Source organism: Podarcis erhardii (assembly GCF_964252035.2).
Source record: "Podarcis erhardii genome assembly, chromosome: 8".
Taxonomy (NCBI): domain Eukaryota; kingdom Metazoa; phylum Chordata; class Lepidosauria; order Squamata; family Lacertidae; genus Podarcis; species Podarcis erhardii.
This window is the reverse complement of record NC_138499.1, coordinates 59,029,907-59,047,981: the sequence shown is the minus strand read 5'-3', so window position 1 is coordinate 59,047,981 and position 18,075 is coordinate 59,029,907. Positions and strand designations below refer to the sequence as shown.

General features: G+C 39.1%; 1 protein-coding gene across 1 annotated transcript in view; it reads left to right on the top strand.

Annotated features, from left to right (window-relative positions):
* Positions 1 to 18,075, top strand: part of CARMIL1 (capping protein regulator and myosin 1 linker 1) — a 133,509-nt gene that overhangs the window by 89,148 nt on the left and 26,286 nt on the right. The window contains exons 27-29 of the mRNA XM_081873347.1: positions 7,620 to 7,795; positions 9,550 to 9,637; positions 10,589 to 10,738. Of these exons, the coding sequence (XP_081729473.1) occupies positions 7,620 to 7,795; positions 9,550 to 9,637; positions 10,589 to 10,738 (414 nt within the window). The remainder of the gene's footprint in view (positions 1 to 7,619; positions 7,796 to 9,549; positions 9,638 to 10,588; positions 10,739 to 18,075) is intronic.

Below are 18,075 nucleotides of genomic sequence, written 5' to 3'. Positions count from 1 at the left end.
ATCTTTTCCCAGAACTGTTTCACTCTTCCACACTCCCACCACATATGGTAGAAGGAGCCCACACTAACCTTACACTTCCAACACTTGTTATTCACCTTATACATTTTCGATAGTTTCACAGGTGTTAAATACCACCTGTAAAACATCTTCATTACGTTTTCTTTTATCGTTATACATGCCGTGAAACTAAGTCCTTCCTTCCAGAGTTTCTCCCAATCTTCAAATAGTATATTATGTCCTACATCCTTTGCCCAGCGGATCATCACACACTTCACTTCCTCATCTCCTAGATTCCAATCTAGCAATATCCTATACATTTTCGATATAATTTTCTCTTCTTTATTTATAATCTCTGTTTGAAACTTAGATTCCTTCTCTCCATAGCCTCTTTCCTTAAAGTCCTTTCTGAACATTTGATTCACCTGGAGATGGTGTAGCCAATCATAAACATATTCTTTGACCTGGTCGTATGGACGTATCTTCCAATTCCCCTCCTCTTTGATTATTAACTGATTATATGTTGCCCAGTTGCTTCTCATATTGGTAGTCTTCACACACATGACTTCCAAAGGCGAAAGCCAATGTGGTGTTTTCGGTTCCAGCAGATTTTTATATTTTTCCCATGTTTCAATTAATGGCCCTCTAAAGATATGGTTCCTAAAACCCTTATATATTTTCCATTTATCCCGCCATAAATAGGCATGCCAACCGAAATTGTTGTCATGGCCCTCCAGGTCAAGTAGTTCTCTGTTCTCTAACTTTACCCAATCTTTGACCCAACATAAGCAAACCGCCTCATAGTATAACTTTATATCCGGCAAAGCGAAACCCCCTCTTTCCTTTATATCTGTTAGTAATTTGAACTGTATCCTAGGTTTCTTTCCCTGCCAGATATATCTCGAGAGCACTCGCTGCCATTCTTTGAAGATTCGGCTACCTTTAATTATAGGGATGGATTGGAACAAAAACATCAATCTTGGAAGCACATTCATCTTGATCGTGTTGATCCTTCCCCAGAATGACAATTTCAGCCTTCTCCAAATTTCCAGATCTCTTTTTATTCCCCTCCACGCCGGTTCATAATTGTTTTTAAATAAATCTATATTCTTAGGTGTTATCCAGATGCCTAGATATTTCACTTTATTAACCACCTCTATTTGCGTTTGCTGTTGAATTGTTTCTGTTGATTTCTGATCCAAATTTTTACTTATTATTTTTGTTTTATACTTATTTATTTTGAACCCTGCTACCTCTCCAAACTGATCTAGTTCTTTTAATATTTCTCCTGTCGCAATTGTTGGTTCTTCTGTCATTATTACTACATCATCTGCGAAGGCTTTAATCTTATATTCGTTCTTTCCAATTTGCACTCCTTTTATTCTTTGGTTCTGTCTTATAGAATTTAATAGAACTTCCAAGGTCAATATAAACAAAAGCGGGGAGAGTGGACAACCCTGTCTTGTTCCTCTTTGTATCTTTATCTCTTCTGTTACTATATTATTGATAATCAGCTTCGCTTTCTGATCTGTATATATGGCTTTCACTCCATTAAAGAAGTCATTTCCCACCTCCATATATTCCATATTTTTCAGCATGAAGTCCCAAATAACATTATCAAATGCCTTCTCGGCATCTACAAACATCATTATAACCTGTTTGTCAATTCTGGCAGATAGGTATTCTAACATGTCAATTATAATTCTTGTGTTATCTCTCATCTGCCGACCTGGCAGGAATCCTGCTTGGTCCCTATGAATAATTTCTGATAACAACCTTTTCAACCTTTTTGCCAGGATCCCTGCGAATATTTTGTAATCTATGTTCAACAGTGAGATTGGTCTATAATTTTTGACCTGGGTTAGATCTGCATCTTGCTTGGGGATGAATGTAATAAATGCCTCTTTCCAGGTCTCAGGGATTTCTCCTTTCCTTAGAATATTGTCTATAGTTTCTTTTAGAGGTCCCACCAAAATGGGTTTCATCTCTTTATAATAACCTGCAGTAAATCCATCGGGACCCGGAGCTTTTCCCCTCTTTAAGTCTTTAATTACATCTTCTATTTCATCACTTTCAATGGGAGTATTTAATCGTTGTCTGTCCTCCATTGAGATTTTCTGCACTCCTTTGTCCTTCAGAAATCTCTCTATTTTCCTTAAGCTGACTCTCTCATTTTTAGAATATAAACTTCTGTAATAATTAAGAAACTCTCTCCTAATCTCCCTATGGTCAGTTTTCTCTTCGTCTCCCACTTTTATTTTGTTTATTGTAGTCTGTTCCTTTCTCTTTTTGATTTGCCATGCAAGCCACTTGCCAGATTTGTTTGAAAACTCGAAATTTTTTTGTCTTAATCTTTTAATGTTCCACTCCACTTCTCTATTGATTATTGTGGCAAATTGTGCTTGCAGGATTTTAATTCTTTCTTTTGCTTTTTGACAGTTGGGTTTCTGAGACAATTCTTGTTCATTTATCATTATCTGCTTCAGAATGTCCTCTCTTCCTTTCTCTCTATTCTTATTTTTAATTATGTTCTGCTCGATAAAGTAGCCTCTTATTACTGCCTTACTTGCGTCCCACACTACATTAATCTTTGTTCCTTTACCACAGTTTTCAGTAAAGTATTGCTTTAGCTTTTCCTGCGCAGTTTCGACAATTTTTTGGTCTTCCAGAAGATAGTCCTTTAATCTCCATCTAAAAGTTCTTGGCTCCAGGCTTTTTAATTCTAACTCTATCGGGTTATGATCTGAAATTACACTTGGTCTTATTTCTATTAGTTTAATTCTTGGGCATAGTTCGCTTGAGATCCATATCTGATCGATACGTGACATCGACTTATTTGGTTCAGAGTGGAAGGTGAATTGTTTATCTAGTGGGTGTTTCAGACGCCATATATCTATCAGATTACCATTTTCAACCATTGAGAAAAAAGATTTTGGTAGTTTCCCATTCTTACTTCCTCCTTCCCTACACCTATCCGCTTCTAGTGAAACCACCCCGTTTAAATCACCCATTAGAACAATTTTTTGATCAGCGTACTCACATATTTTCTCTTCCAACTTTTTAAAAAATTCCGACTTATTGTCGTTTGGAGCATATACCCCAATAACAACCAAATTTTCTCCTTGCCAGTTAATACGGACCCCTATTATCCTGCCTTCTTCATCTTTGAATATTACTTTGGCTTCGATCTTATTTTTAATATATAATATCACCCCTCTTTTCTTCTCCTTGTCCAAGGACTCAAATTCATTCCCCAACCTCCTATTAATTAACACTTTCCTATGCCTTCTGGCTATATGCGTTTCTTGGAGACAAATGATATCCAAATTTTTCCTTTTCAGATATTGCTCAATTTTATTCCTCTTTTCCTTCCCATTCATCCCATTTACATTCCAGCTCCAGATTTTTAACCCCATAATGTCTGTTCCTTACTTTACAAATTCCCTGGGTCTTCCTCTTCTACCTCTTCCTCTATTTCTTCGTCCGATCCACTCCCCCCCTCCTCTTCTTCCTCTTTTGCCTCAGATTCTCCTAAAACTCTTCCTTCCGCTCCCCCCCCTCCATTCGTCTCCACCTTTAGCTCTTTATATTTCCTCAGAAATTTCCCGGTTTCCTCCTGATTTGATAACCTATGCTTCTTACCTCTGTATGTAAATGATAACCCCTCCGGGAATTCCCACCTAAATTCGACTTTATTTTTCTTCAGTGCTTGCACCAGTGATTTATAGGAGTCTCTTCGTTTAAGTAACCTGATTGGAATATCTTTAAAGATGATAATATAATTCCCCTCTATATTCAACCTCTTTTCTCTGTTCCTTTGTAAAATCTTATTCCTCATTTCTTTATCCTTAAACGTAATTAGGCAATCGCCTGTGAATTTCTTTGCTCTTATTGAGTTAATGCGCATTCTAAATGCGCTCTGCACATTTTTAGCCATTTCCTCAGCTGATATTCCCATCCATTCCGCTATTTCCTTTATTAATTTCTCCTTAATATTCTCATTTTGTACCTCTGGCACCGCTCTCAATCTTAAATTCACCTCCCTCTGCCTCAATTCATTCATTGCTATAATATCTTTCATCTCCTCCTGTGCCTTATTTAAATCCACCACTTCAGCTTTCATTTTTTCCTTCTCTCTTTTAATATCTTTCAATTCCAATCTGGTCCTTTTTAATCCTTCCTCATTGAGCTGTGTTCTCCTAAAAACTTCCTTTATCTGACCTTTGAGTTCGTTCACCGTTTCGTCCATCTTTTTATCCATTCTTCCAATCCTATTATCTACTTGTTCTAGTTTGTGTTCTACATTATTTTGACTCTGTTTGATCTCAGCAAGCGCCTTCAAAATATCAGTCTTAAAGTCCACCTCCTGTTTCGATCCCCTTCTATCGCTAGGAGTTCCCCCGTTTGTTCCCTTCTTTCCTGTATGCGACATCTTACAAAATTTATGTTTCCACTCCTCCCCAACCGTACCTTTCCCACCCAACTTCCTTCTTACTCTTTTGTTATTTGTACCCGTTCTTCGTAGTTTTCACTATGTCAACTTTCCAACCTTCACACTCCTTAATTACCAACCTTTATACATATATTTATATTTATATTATATTCCCTTTACAGTCTCTATAAAAATCTGATCATGATGTTCTGCAGGATTATCCCTCCAGTCCAAATACTCCTCAGCTGGCTGTTCTTCTCGCCTCTAATCAAACTAATCCCTTTGGTCGAATAAAGGTTCAGGTGTAGTTAGTAGAAGAGGGAAAAAAAAGAAAAAAAAAGAAAGTCGCATAACAGGAGAAGAGGAATGGGAGACGCGCAGGAAAAACCAGGGAGATAATAGAAGGAGAGGGGGCCGTGGATCCACCAAAGAGTTAAGCAATCTCCATCCTACCACTAGGTGTCGTCAACTCCTTAAATTGTTCTAGCATATAATTTATGAGTTCCGATTTATCACCAGTTCCTTAAGTTGCTCTCACATATAGTTCATATAGTTCATAGACTCCAATTTAATCCTCTCAGAAAAAAAAGAGAAAAGATAGAAGTCCAAATTTCTTTCTAGGAATGTCCCTTTATCTTAATTCGTCAGGTTCTGGTTACTCATATAAGTCAACATGCAGTAATTCCATTACTCAGGTCCTGCTCCAATAAGTAGAAAAAAGGAAGTCAAATGCGTCGAAAGTAGAAGAAAAGTCACCTACGGTGGAATAGCCCAACTACTCTGTATCGCTGTCTTTTCCACCTCTCCCCTTTCCGCTCCACTCCGTTGCCACGCTCAGATTTTAGTAATGGCGGCGGGGGTTTCTTTTCCGGTTTAAAGTCCTTTCGTTCTGCCCCACAGAGTAAAGAAGTGCCTCTTCTCCTCTTCTCCGCCTCCGTTCCCCAGGGACGTCTCACTCCAAAAGTTTTCTCTGGCCCCTCTTTTCCTCCCTCTTCGTAGCAAAACACCCTCCTTTACAAATTTTCCGCTGTCCTGAGGGAGCGATTGAGGGGAAGTATCTTATCCGCCAAGGCAACTTACTTTCACTTTCCTCCCGCACTGGCGTCGTGCTGCGTCTAAGTTGATTTTCGGCTTTTAGCTAAACTCCGTTCACCTCTCTTCGTTACTCCGAGACTTCCTTATTATTATTTTGGCTTTCCCACCATCCAATTCAGGTATTTTCTTTTCGTTTCGGAGTTCTTGGTTTTGAGAGTGAACCGCTTTCACTGCAGGCTTAGGGCTTCGCTAATTGGAGGTAGGTAATGGCGTCCCTCGACCTGCAAGATCTCTCCGCCACTCTCTTCACCTCTTACGAGGCTACCTGGCAGCCGGGTCGATCTTTTCCTGGTCGTGCCGGGAACCAGCCCTTCTGGTCACCCTCCAGAAGTATTTTATGGGGGTCTCCGCGCCCTGGAGTTGCCCCCACCCTCCAAAATAGCTCAGGTTCTCCCTCCCGGTAAGAACCTTGCCTGCGCTGAGATCGCGGTGCACCGGAAGTCTCCTGCTATAAGAAAATTCTAAATTAGAGGAGTTAATGAGGAAGAAAATGTTACAATTTAGAGTACTGATTCAAATCCCCAGAGTGCTGAAGTATTTGAAGGGACAAACTTAAATCTTCCCACAAGTTCCCAGGATTTAAGGCTTCTAGGCATGTTGTAGGGCTTGGAAATCCCATTTTATGCTTATCACTTCAGAACAAGGCAAGGTAGCCACAGTTTGACGTCAGCTTAATATTCTGGCTTTTTCCAAAGCAAGTAAACCATAGTTTCCCATTTTGCCCAAACCAGGAAACTGTAGCTAATTGGAAGTGTTCTGGTTTGATTGCTGGTGCTGCGAACGAAGGAGCAAAGAGAAGGTGTGCACTGGCAAAAAAACCAAAAATCAACTTGTTCATCGTATGAACATGGCCATAGAGTTGGAAAGACCTTCTTTTCCAGCCTCCCCCCACCAAAGCGGACCATGTATAACTTGATGAAATCCTAGCCAATGCAGCGCCGAAGAAATAACCCTTTGAGAGCAAGCCTTTCATCCAAGCCTAGTATGTGGGAGAATGTGAAAAGCTACAGTTGCAAAACTAGGATCTCCTAGCGGGTTCAGCTTTCTTCTGACTGCACAACTGAAATGACAGACATTTATCCCTGTGAATCAAATGCTGGCTCTGCTGTCAGTCTTGCTACTCAAACCACCCCATCACCCTGCTTCTTCAGGTTGGCTGCTTGACCCTTTTTAATTTTTAAAGTGCCACCATTATGTTTAGCTATAAAGTTGTTTTATTAGAAAAACCTAACCACTTTTTTTTTTTTTTTTTGTAAATTCAGAACTGCTTTTGGCATCCAAAGTATTTCAGTTTCTCTTCCAACTTCCATTTTACCAAAGTCAATTTCAAGTAATCTGATCTGCAAACTTCATAGATGTGCTTAATCCCACCGTATTGAGCTATCATTGTTCATTATTTGATCAGGCTTCGATGGTGGGGTTTTTTTGGGGGGAGGGGGTGTTAAGATCTTGGAATTATTAGAAACAAAGCCACTATTCAGATTTTTATTGAGATCTTCCATTCCATGTAAGAGAGCAATGTCTGGCTGCTTAAGACTGCAGTGCATTCTGCTTAAACTCAAATTCCTTATTGTAGACAGCTGTTTAAAAAATTGAAGCAGGTCACTATTTGCTATAGGTATAGAGGTCTATACTTACACTACTAACCCTTTAATACTGAAGCAACTGAATTAGCATTCATATGTCTAGTCGGAAGCAGATCAGTGTTGATTAAATATCATTTCCTCTTCTGTATTTTACATTCAATTAAAAACATTGTGGCTCCTCCTTTTTGTTCATTTTTGCAATCAATTCTTGCTAAGATTTGTGTAGATCTTATTCAACTGCTGCCAACACACAAACATGAAGTTATCTAGAGCTGGTATCACAATTCATGCTAGAAATATGTTGGGTAATTTCAAAAGACGTTCTCATATGAATCTGCCTAGGGATAAACTGCATGGTAGAAGAAAGTGTCTGTAGGAACTGGCACTTAATTTGATGATTCTTCATAATTTGTGAGTTGCACATCACCAGGCCTTAGCATTAAAGCAGCACATTCAGTATTTCAGATGGTTTCTTGAAAAAGTTTGCCTTCCTTCACTTTGTACAACAGACACTGCTTGAGTCTATGGTTGATGCAGCAGAAAATCTCTGTCCAAGTGCAATGAAGAAAGCACACATAAGGCAAGATCTGATTGAGTCAGGCACTGAAAAGATTTCCATTCCACGGACATTTGTTAAAAACGTTCTCTTGGAGCAGTCTGGCATTGACATTCGTAATAAAATTAGGTAAGTTGGCATGATTTCTCGGTTCGTCTGTGGATTCAGTGGCACATATTTAAATTGTATATAGTTAAAAACAGACATCTACCTGTCCCTGCAACAGCAAATGGGGAATACCAGCGGTTCTAGACTTAGTTTGTTTCTACCTCCCTTAAGCCAAACACTTATGCCCTGGACGTCCATGTGTTTGATTCTTGGCTCATCTCATGGTCCAGAAAGTCCTAACAGACATACTGATTTATTGCATGTCCAACTTTGTTTTCTGATTAGAATGTTTTGTTGACACAGAACTAAGGTCTTATACAACACATATAGAAATTGAAGTTCAGGCTATGGTGCCACAGTTAATGTAGAATACAATTAATTTCATTATTTGATTTTTAAATATAATTCATTAGTTTGATCTCTTGAGAATTGTTGGCTATCACCATTGAGGCGGGGGCTTCCAGATTAGGGATGGGTACAACCATGTATTTACGGTCTGTGTCAATTTTACACATGTTCATTTATATATCCCTTTCATTCTGAGTCCACGTCAGTCTTGAAATTTGGGGAAAAAACTGCAAAAAAACCCCACATTATTTTTGTAGGCATTTTTTTCATTATTTTTTAGCTGAGAGCTAAATCACAAACTTCAGGGAAGTGTGAAAACCAAAAGATAATGCATTCCAATCTGTATATTGGCAAATGCAACTCAGGCTGGTACCTTAAATGCAGACTGAATGAAATTCCCTAGAATCTCTACTCCAGATACACCTTTTCCCAAATAAAATGATGATGAACACAGTTTGGAAAGGAAATGTTTCCTATAAAACCTCTACAGAGTGCAAATCAGCAAAAGAAATATTGATTTACTGTCCATGTACTCTATGAAACCTGGTTTATTTACTACACCAATTAGCCTCTGTTTTATATCTTCTTGTTTAATACAAAAGCAAAAGCCCTGAGATAAGTTGTAACAAAATTGCAAATTCATCAGGTTTTTTTTTTTTAAAGTTTACAATCAAATTCTATTGATACAATGGTCAGGACCACTGCAGATGTCACAGCAACCTTGCAAGGAAACCAGGGCAGCCTAACTGTGCTCCCCACATAGCTGTTAAGCATCCATGGCTCAGAAGTGCCATACGTTCCTACTCTGTTCTCACATTTTGCAGCTTGGTACAAACCAATGGCACACATGCATCTGAACTGATGTCACATTATGCAGTGGCATAGTTGCATGAACTATGTCATGTATCAACATTGGTTGTTGTGTGGGTTATTTAAGGCACTCCATCTGTACAGAGTGCCAGATCTTTGAAATGGCCCCTGAGACAACATCAACATAACACTTCCAGAAGTTCCAGCCTTGTAGTGCAAATACTTCTGTTGTTGTCACACTGCACTGTAATAAGTGCAATTTACTACCATATAATGGTGCTGATTGGTATCGCAGAAGGAAGGAATAAATTATTCTTATTTTTTTAAAAAAAATTTGCAAATGGACGGATAGGAACAAGGCAGAAATACATCTGGTTCTTTGTGATAGAAATAATTCATCATATTTGCTGAAAGAGTGTGTGGCATTTTGTGTATTTTCATAATATTAATAATAATTATTAAATGTCCTTTGTTCCTACGTGCACATTCATACATTTCTCCTTGGAGAAATTTTGAGATCTTTGTAACTTTTACATCATACAGCCAGTAATGTAAAGAATAACGGAAACTCTTGTGTGAATTAAGCTTTCATTTTCTTATTCTCAACTTTCACACAGTGAAGTGAAGTTGACAGTGGCCTCATTTCTCTCAGACCGAATCGTAGATGAGATCCTTGACGCATTGTCACATTGCCATCATAAACTGGTGAGTGCTGACACAGATCTGAGTATTTCAAGATATTTATAACAGCTCAGCATGATTTGCCTATTACGTTGCACTCACCTGCACTGTAGCTTCCAAAATTATACCCATCTGTTTTTTTTCAAACTGTTCTTTAATATTATATTTTTAATTATAATCCACCCAACAACGTTAGGGTGAAGGACAGGTCAGAAATCAAATTATAATTGCAATTAGGATTGTGTAACAATTAGGATTGTGTAACAATTAGGATTGTGTAATTGCAATTAGGATTGTGTAACACGTTGTAGTTACACAAATGGTTACCACAGTGTCCCTAACGCCCATAATGGACAAAATATCTGTATAATACTGTGTAAATTGATACTAGTAAGGTAGCAATGTGAATGAGAACGAAGGGGACAAAGACTCAACTGGATATGCATTTAAAAACAGGCTTGTCATGTGGCATACATCCTCAACCCTCTGTAATCTCTGTTATATAGTCAGAGAATTGTTGCTCAAGAGTTCAGATCTTTGACTAGAATGTAGGAAAACCAGATACTTGAAGAATGTTGTTTGGAAGAGGACAAAGTCGTCTTCTCTTCTGTTGCAGAGAGAGCTCGCAGGACTAAATATAATGGGCTTTAGTTGCGGGAGGGTAGATTCTGTTGAACATAAGGAGAAACATCCTGAGGTTAAGAGCTGTTTGGCAAGGAGCCAATTACCTGGTGGGATAATGGGCTCTTCTAGCAGAGGCCAGACAATCATCTCTGGGAAATGCTCTAGTTCTGGATTTCCTGCACGGAGGTGGGTGTGAACTAGATTTCCTACAAGGCCCTGTCCAATTCTGGGAGGAGTTGCTCTGTGAAGGGCTCTTGAGTTGACTCTTGCTCTTTGCATCAAACTTTTTTTTTTGACCAGTGTTTCATTTTTTACTAAGAGCACTTTCTCCTATTTCAACCTTTCCTCTAGGCTGATCATCTGACCCGGCGAGGCAAGCCCCTTCCCAGTCAGGAATCATTAGATATTGAACTAGCAGAGGAAAAACCTGCAAAACGTTCCATCATCACAGTTGAGGAGCTAACTGAAATCGAACGTCTGGAAGACCTAGATACATGCATGGTAAGACACCTTTTGCCCTTGTCTAGATCTCGGCATTCTAGTTCGTTTAAACTTCTGCTTGTTGTTATTGAAGAAAATTGAGCTAGTAAATATGAATGGTGCGGGAAACATTTGTCCAAGAAACATTGCAGACAAAAGGAAAGGTAGCACTTTCCCTTCCTTTTCACTTTTATTTCTTGTAGTTATCCTTTTATGGTATCTTTTAGTGTGTGCTATGCTGCTACCTCTCTATAAGTGACTGGCAGTACACAGGGAATGATTACCTCAAGCCATTCTGCAGCAGCAAACTGTTGCTTCTGTCAGCACAGAAATTTCCACCCAGGTAGCCATTGAGCTATCTTTATCTATGGTTGCATTTTTATTATATGCTCATTTTAGTGGCAGACATTTGGCGGGTTTTGGTTGCTGCTGCTGTCGTTCCAAGGCTTATTATGAATGTATTGGCAATCTGTTCTTACAAATAGTATAGATCCTTTTTGCCCCTGGCTCAGACTTTTTTGTTTTTATGGATTTCTTTTGTTCATGACTTTAGGGAAACTGAAAATTGTGTGTGTGAATCTTTCTTCTGCTCAGTAGATAGCTCAAGTAAGGCAGCTGAGTCTTGACACTTAAGTGACCTTTCTCAAGGAAGTTGTGATGTACACATTTTTCATTTCCGTCCAGTGTTTGTGCATATGCACACACATGCACATACATGCCTTTCAACTGAGAATAACATTTTGTTTGATGAAGTGGACTTTACTACATGAAAGCTTATGGCGCAATAAATATCTCAGTCTTCAAGGTACTGCAAGACTCTTGATTATTTATTATGTACACTAGAGACTGATCTTTTATACAGAGCTAAACTGGGTCGAAATAATCAAATAACTCATTCAGCAAGCAGCATGAATTCTGCATGCTGCATTATTGATGGTTCATGTTATCTAACTAGCTCTTGTAGGCGGTTTTGTAAATAAGGGGCATAACTGCCTGTCATTGCTTTATTTCATGGCTCTTATTTTTCCAAATGTCCTACCTATAGATGTCTTGGCAATTGTATCAGAGTTCAGAATCAAATAAGGGCAGCTGGCAGTGGTTTGTTGACCATAATTACAAATTTAAGCATATATTTTAAAAAATGCATTGGCTATAGAACAATATCGGCCATACTTTCTAAAACAGTCTTCTACTGACTCACACTATCAGACCATTAAGCTTTGTTTGACAAAAGATTGCTCGAGTCATTAGGTTATTTGGGTCAAGGTACACTGATGATGCCCAACTCTACTTCTCTGTAACATCTGAATCAGGAGAGGCCATTCAAGCCCTGGACTCTGTGGTGGGCTGGATGTGGGGAATAAACACTGAATTCTGACAAGAGGGAGGTGCTGTGGGTGGGTGGTTCCTGAGCCCAGATAATTGGTTAACTGCCTTCTGTGGATGGGGTTGTGCTCCCCTTGAAATATCATGTTCATCGTCTAGAGGTCTCCTGGATTCATCATCGTTGCCAGCGGCTCAGCTGACCTCATTGGCTAAGAGTGACTTCTACCAACTTTGGTTGGTAAGTCAGTTATGGCCATGTCTGGACCTGAATAGCTGGAGCAGCATTGTCCAAGTTTTGGTAACCTCCAGACTGTATTGTTGCAATTCTCTCTGTGTGATGCTGCCCTTTAGGCTGGTCTAGAAGCTGCAGCTAATGCAAAATGCAGTGGTTCTACCACTTACAGGGACAGGATATCACTAACACATTAATGTTGAAATAATTGCAGTGGCTGCCAATTGGCTACTGGACCAAGCTCAAGACGATGGTTTTAGTGTGTATAGCTCTGTATACCTCAGGATCAGGACACCTACAAGATCATTTCCCTCCTTGTATGCTCAATTTATCATTGGCCTGTACAGGTGAGGACTGCCTGCACATTCCATCTTATCAGGAAGTCTGTTCAGCACATGTAGGAATCAGTCCTTTAGTGTTGCGGCACCTACCTTTTGGAATTCCCTCCCCTTGGCTATTTAGACTCTCTGTTGTCTTTCTAGCACCTACTGAAGACTGTCCTCTTTCAACAAGTATTTTAAGTTAGTATGTTTCCCAGTTTGCATCTGTATCAGATTTGTTTTCATAATGATTTTTTGTTTTATCATTTGTTGTGTGGCACCCGGTGGTCCTTTGGGGAACAGGGTGGGATATAAATTAGATTGATAAATCCTTGGACAGAATTCCTCATCAACCCTGACACATGAAATATCTGCATGCAAGCCAAATGCTTGTACCTCTGAGCAATGGCTCCTCCCCTTACATACATCTCAGCTACCATCAGAAGTTATAAAGTACTTGTGGGCCAAAGTGATCGCTACATCTGCAAAACTCTGAATGGGCTGTTTACTCAGGAATGTGTGGTTTTCATTGACAGTGGTATCAAGAGTCCCAACCAGCAGACTCTTATGTTCTTTTGTATGACAAACTACAATTAAAGTGGTTGGTATGTCTGCATTAACTGACGGATCAACTTTTTTAAAAAAAAAGTTTGAAAAAAGAAAAGCATAATATTGCAAATTAGATTCTTTCTAGTGGAAGCTAATGAGAGTGGATGATTTAGTACTGGATTTTGCCAGAGAAGGGCTTCAAATCTGCTTCAGTTCTTGTTCCCTCTTAAAAGCTCAGCGTTACACATAAGAGAAAGATGGGGACATTTGCCTTCATATACTTCTCAGTATTATCTTTCCATAGCCAGGAGATCAAATCTCCCTCTCGAGGGTAGACATCTCTCTCCCCAACATCAGACAGGGGGATCTGAAAAACCCATGACCCCTGGAACACCTTCCTGGGGGACCATAGGATTGTGCCCCAATAGTTTTTGAAATAATAGCCATACAAGAACAACTATGTTGTTTGGTCTGATCTATGGTTGTTGTGTCTTTAATGTTAATGCAGTAACAATATCAGCATTGTATTTTTACTTCAAAGATTTCTCTGTGTGACGGTGGGAGTGTTCCAAATGGGTAGAAGTTATTCTGAGAAGCAAATAACAGTTCAAGCTTAAACAGATGATCTCCTACTTAAAATTTTCAAACTACTGCTTGTATTTCCAGTAAGGAGCTTTTGCTTCTGGTGCAAGCTTGAGAGATCTGGCTCCTGTTTGAGTCCAAGAATTCAAGAAAAATATTTGAAGTCATTTCCAGGAGATGCTCCCACCCTGAGCATAGCAGCAAAAGGACTGAGAGAAAATCTAAAATTAGTCTGTGATGAAAGGCACCCAGCCTCATCCCATCAGTAGGGGAAAGAGTTACCTTCTGAAACATCTTATGAATCTAGCCATAATCAAATTTGTTCCTGGGATTTGCACTGCAGATCTTGGTGTGTTCAAATATGCGTTAAAGGATATTTGACTTCCTATCGTAAGAGCATCCCTGCTTAATATACCACAGAGTTTCAAATGCTAATTAAGACTCTTTGATTGCTCTAATGTTGAGCAAGCTTACTTACACTTTGTTCTGATGTTTTATGTACTGGGTTTTGTTTTTTTGTTTTTAGTATTGCTCTCAACATGCTCTTTTTAATGTCTTTCATGATTAGTTTAGCCCTTGGTCAGGTTTCCTAGGCTGTTCAGACCACTCCAATTTGTCTGGAGACTTCACACTTAGGTGCTAAATATAGATCACTCTCCATTATTCTTTCTCAGTATTTCATGGTTCATTCACTTCGATTTCAGCACTAAATCATAACCTGCCTGAAGAGAAGAGGCAAGTGTGCGTTTTTTCATCTTCTTTATGACTGTGCAATCTTCACATGGCACTGGCACAGAATTAATGTCCAGACTTAAGGAAAGGAAGAAGATTCTCTCTAAAGGCTACTTTATAAATTAAGAATTTGTCTTTTACTGTTGGATACAGGCTTGGTGCTGTTAGTGTTGTAGTTGAAGTAGCTTTGTAAGGTTGAACAGGATATTTAAGTATTTTTGTTTTTGCTCTGTGGAGTTGACTTGCAGGTGAACTCTTAAACCGACAATGGTCAGACTCAGTCGTGGATTATTGTATGGGAAGCTGAGCTATTGCATGGTGCTCTGGCATAATTTAGTGCTTGTCATACTTCTCTTGCAGCTCATCCATATCTCCTTTTGCTTCCACACTTTTCAGACACAGGTCCCCCGCTGTAAAGCTCCGTGTTCGAGCAGGTTGCTGCTGTTTTTTGTCTCGGAACTTTCCCCAGAAAACTCTTGTTTTACTGCGGAATTGGAGTAAATGGCTATCTGCAGAAAACCCAGTTGCCATTTGCTGTGATTCAGTGGTAAAACGTGGGTTTTCCTGGGGAAAGCTCTGGGACCAAAAAAAAAACCTCAGCAACGCTCAGACACAGAGTTTTAAAGCCAGGACGTATGCCTAGGAACATTGTACAATCTGGATGCAACCCTTAGTTGTGTGATAGCTAAACCTGCCAAAAAACAACAACTAGGCTCTTCAGACATTACATTGCTAATGACAGTGTGGCAGCAACTTTCATAGTAGTAGACTTCAGATGTTCTGTGACTGGTATTGGAGCAACTGTTGGATCTAGCAGCAAGTAAGCTAGTAAAATGATACCTGAAGAGGAATGTTTTTCCATGCATCTTGCTGCCATGGTGTTTAACACACTAGTATTTAGCTGTTCAGTCTAATAAAAGTAAGGAAAGGTTTTGCCTTCCACTTCCCTTCTGGGCAGCCTTCTATGGCTCTTCCTGCCCAAGCAGAAACACGTATTTCAGTGTGGGTGAGACAAGAATGGCACATTCCATTTCCATCTAAAATTAAAGGGAAATCCTCTGCTTACAGCTACTAGCTGGAACAAAACTCTGTCAATTTAGAACCATAGGCATAGAATGGTGCAAGAGACAAACGGCAACCTTCTCTCCTCTTCTGAAGTATACAAAGTTTCTGTATATGTAATTAAGACTTTTCCACCTGCACTAAGGCTTCAGCAAAGGCACCAACCATACCTATGTTAGCTTGCCCAGCCTTAAGATTGACTTCAAAGATGACATCTCTGGCTTATTGGAAAGTTCCACCAGTCCAGTGGATGATACTAGCAAGAGGAGCTTTTGGGTGGTGGCCCCCACACCTATGGAATTCTTTGGTTACAGGGATGTGTACGATTCCATCTTTATTTGCCTTTAAATGGATTCTGAAGAAATACTTGTTTCAATCTCTCTTTGGCTGAAGTCTTGTGTTCCAGGAGTTTTAACTGCTGCTGATTTTTGATTTGGGCAGATAAGGTATAATGTATTTAACTGTTTAAATTGTTTTAATTTTGAGAGCGTCCTTGGGAGGGCTATGGCATGAAGAACAGGATAAAAATCCATTCATAAATTTTAAAATAGTATGATGTTAGCTCCCAACACTTGCAGCAGCATTCAGAGCTGTGTATTGTGTCCTGCCTGCTCAGCAGAGGATAGAAATGGACTCAAAATGATTCTGTTCTAATCTAGATGTCAGGCGTGTGTCGAAACAAAAAAGTGAAATAATATTTCCTAAACCATTTCACTTTGTCTTAGTTATAGGAAGAGGGACTATATACAGTGAACCAGATGATAAATTATATGTGTATAGCATTCCATGAAATTGCAGGTGTTTGACACAAATATGGAGAGAATATAATTTAACTCTGTCTCAAGCTGGTTCTTGGAGGGTTTGTTTGTTTGAGAATAAGGTCTGTTTCAATTTTATGAACTTGTAAGCTTTTCAATCTCCCAAAAGAGTAATGTTTTCCTCTGAAATGTTTTGAACTACAGTGAAGTATGTTGTACTACATACAGATGCTATATTATGCTATATTACAGATACAGCTACATACAGATGCTATATGTAGCTGTATGTAGCTACATACAGATGCTATATTAGCATTCCATAAAATTATTTAGGATAATCCTTTTGCGACTGAGAATGTTAAGGAAGTTACGTAAAATTCCTCTGCAAATGCTGAAGGAACTTGCTTTTCCCCTCCACCCCTACTTGTATGCTCTGTTAGATAGCCGTTTTAAAATAAATATCCTTGTGTTAAAACTAAAATGCAACATACATGTAATTTGGTGAAAACATTAGTATTCATACCACATGCATTATTTACAAATAAGGAGGAACATGGTTTGTTTGTTTGTTTGTTTGTTTGTTTTCTGTTACTGCGATTAAAACCATTGTATAGTTGTATTTATTTACCTGGGAATAAGCTGCATTGAACTCTCTTCTGGATAACACACATAGGTTTGGGAGGTTTCTATGTTTGATTGTTCATTTATGTTAACTCTGGTAATGGCATTTGGACATAGACCAGAAGAGGATGTCTTCTTCCAAGCGTCTATTTCTCCCAGATGTTTGAAATGTAACACTGAACTGTGCTGCAGTATAAAGAATAATAATAATTTCAGGTTCAAGAAGCTACTGGCCCTTCAGTCATCTGAGCCAGGAACTTACATTATTTCAATTAAAAATCAAGATCCTCAAATGTTTTGAAAGTGCATGAGGTTCTACACTGGAGGTCTTCATGCTCCCCTGCCCCTTTTAGTCATCTTCACCTCTTCAGGGAATAGAAATAAAGCATAAATGAAAGCACAGAGAGAGCTTCCCTGTTTCACATCTATATGCACCTGATATAAATCTGTTCCCATTTTGCCTTAATGTGAAAGGTTTGTATCTTCTGCTTATCTTTGCTTCAGTATTTCTGCTTCAATTTTTTTTTTATTTGCCAAATTTCAGCACTGCTTGCTTCTCCCTACTCTTCTCCCTTGAAACTGCTCTTGCTTTATCTTCTGCCCATTCATATTCTTTTATCTTTCTCTTCTGGCTGCATGGAGACTCTCTGCTGTACAAGTGTAAGTATTTTTGTTTTAAGCTTTGCTGTTTCTTACCTACTTCGTTTTTCTTGCTCCATTTGCTTCTGTAGTGCCTTACTAATCTGTTGGGGGAAATGCCGTACCGTCAGTGTGCAGCTATTAACAGAAACAGGTGACAATTTGGAAGCGAAGTTGGATTTTACAAGACGTTCCAGCCAGCATAATGTGTGGCGAATTTGAAATATCCCTCAGAAGACATGAGAACAATACCAAGCATAATGTTCACATAGCACTAGTTAATGGCTAAGAAAATCTCTGGAATCAGTTGTGCATTAATGCTAAGATCAGTTTATTGAAAACAAAGCTTTAAAGGAACAGAAGGTAGGGTTTTCCCAGGGGCAAATTAGGCTTTATTTCACCTGAGTCAAAGATCCAGTTTGGCACACCCCTACCCCCACACATACAGGTGCCCCTCTGGAGACTTCACCCAGGGCAAAAATAACCCCGGTTAACCCCACTGTAGCTGTGGCACTGGTTTTCCTGTCATAGATTTTA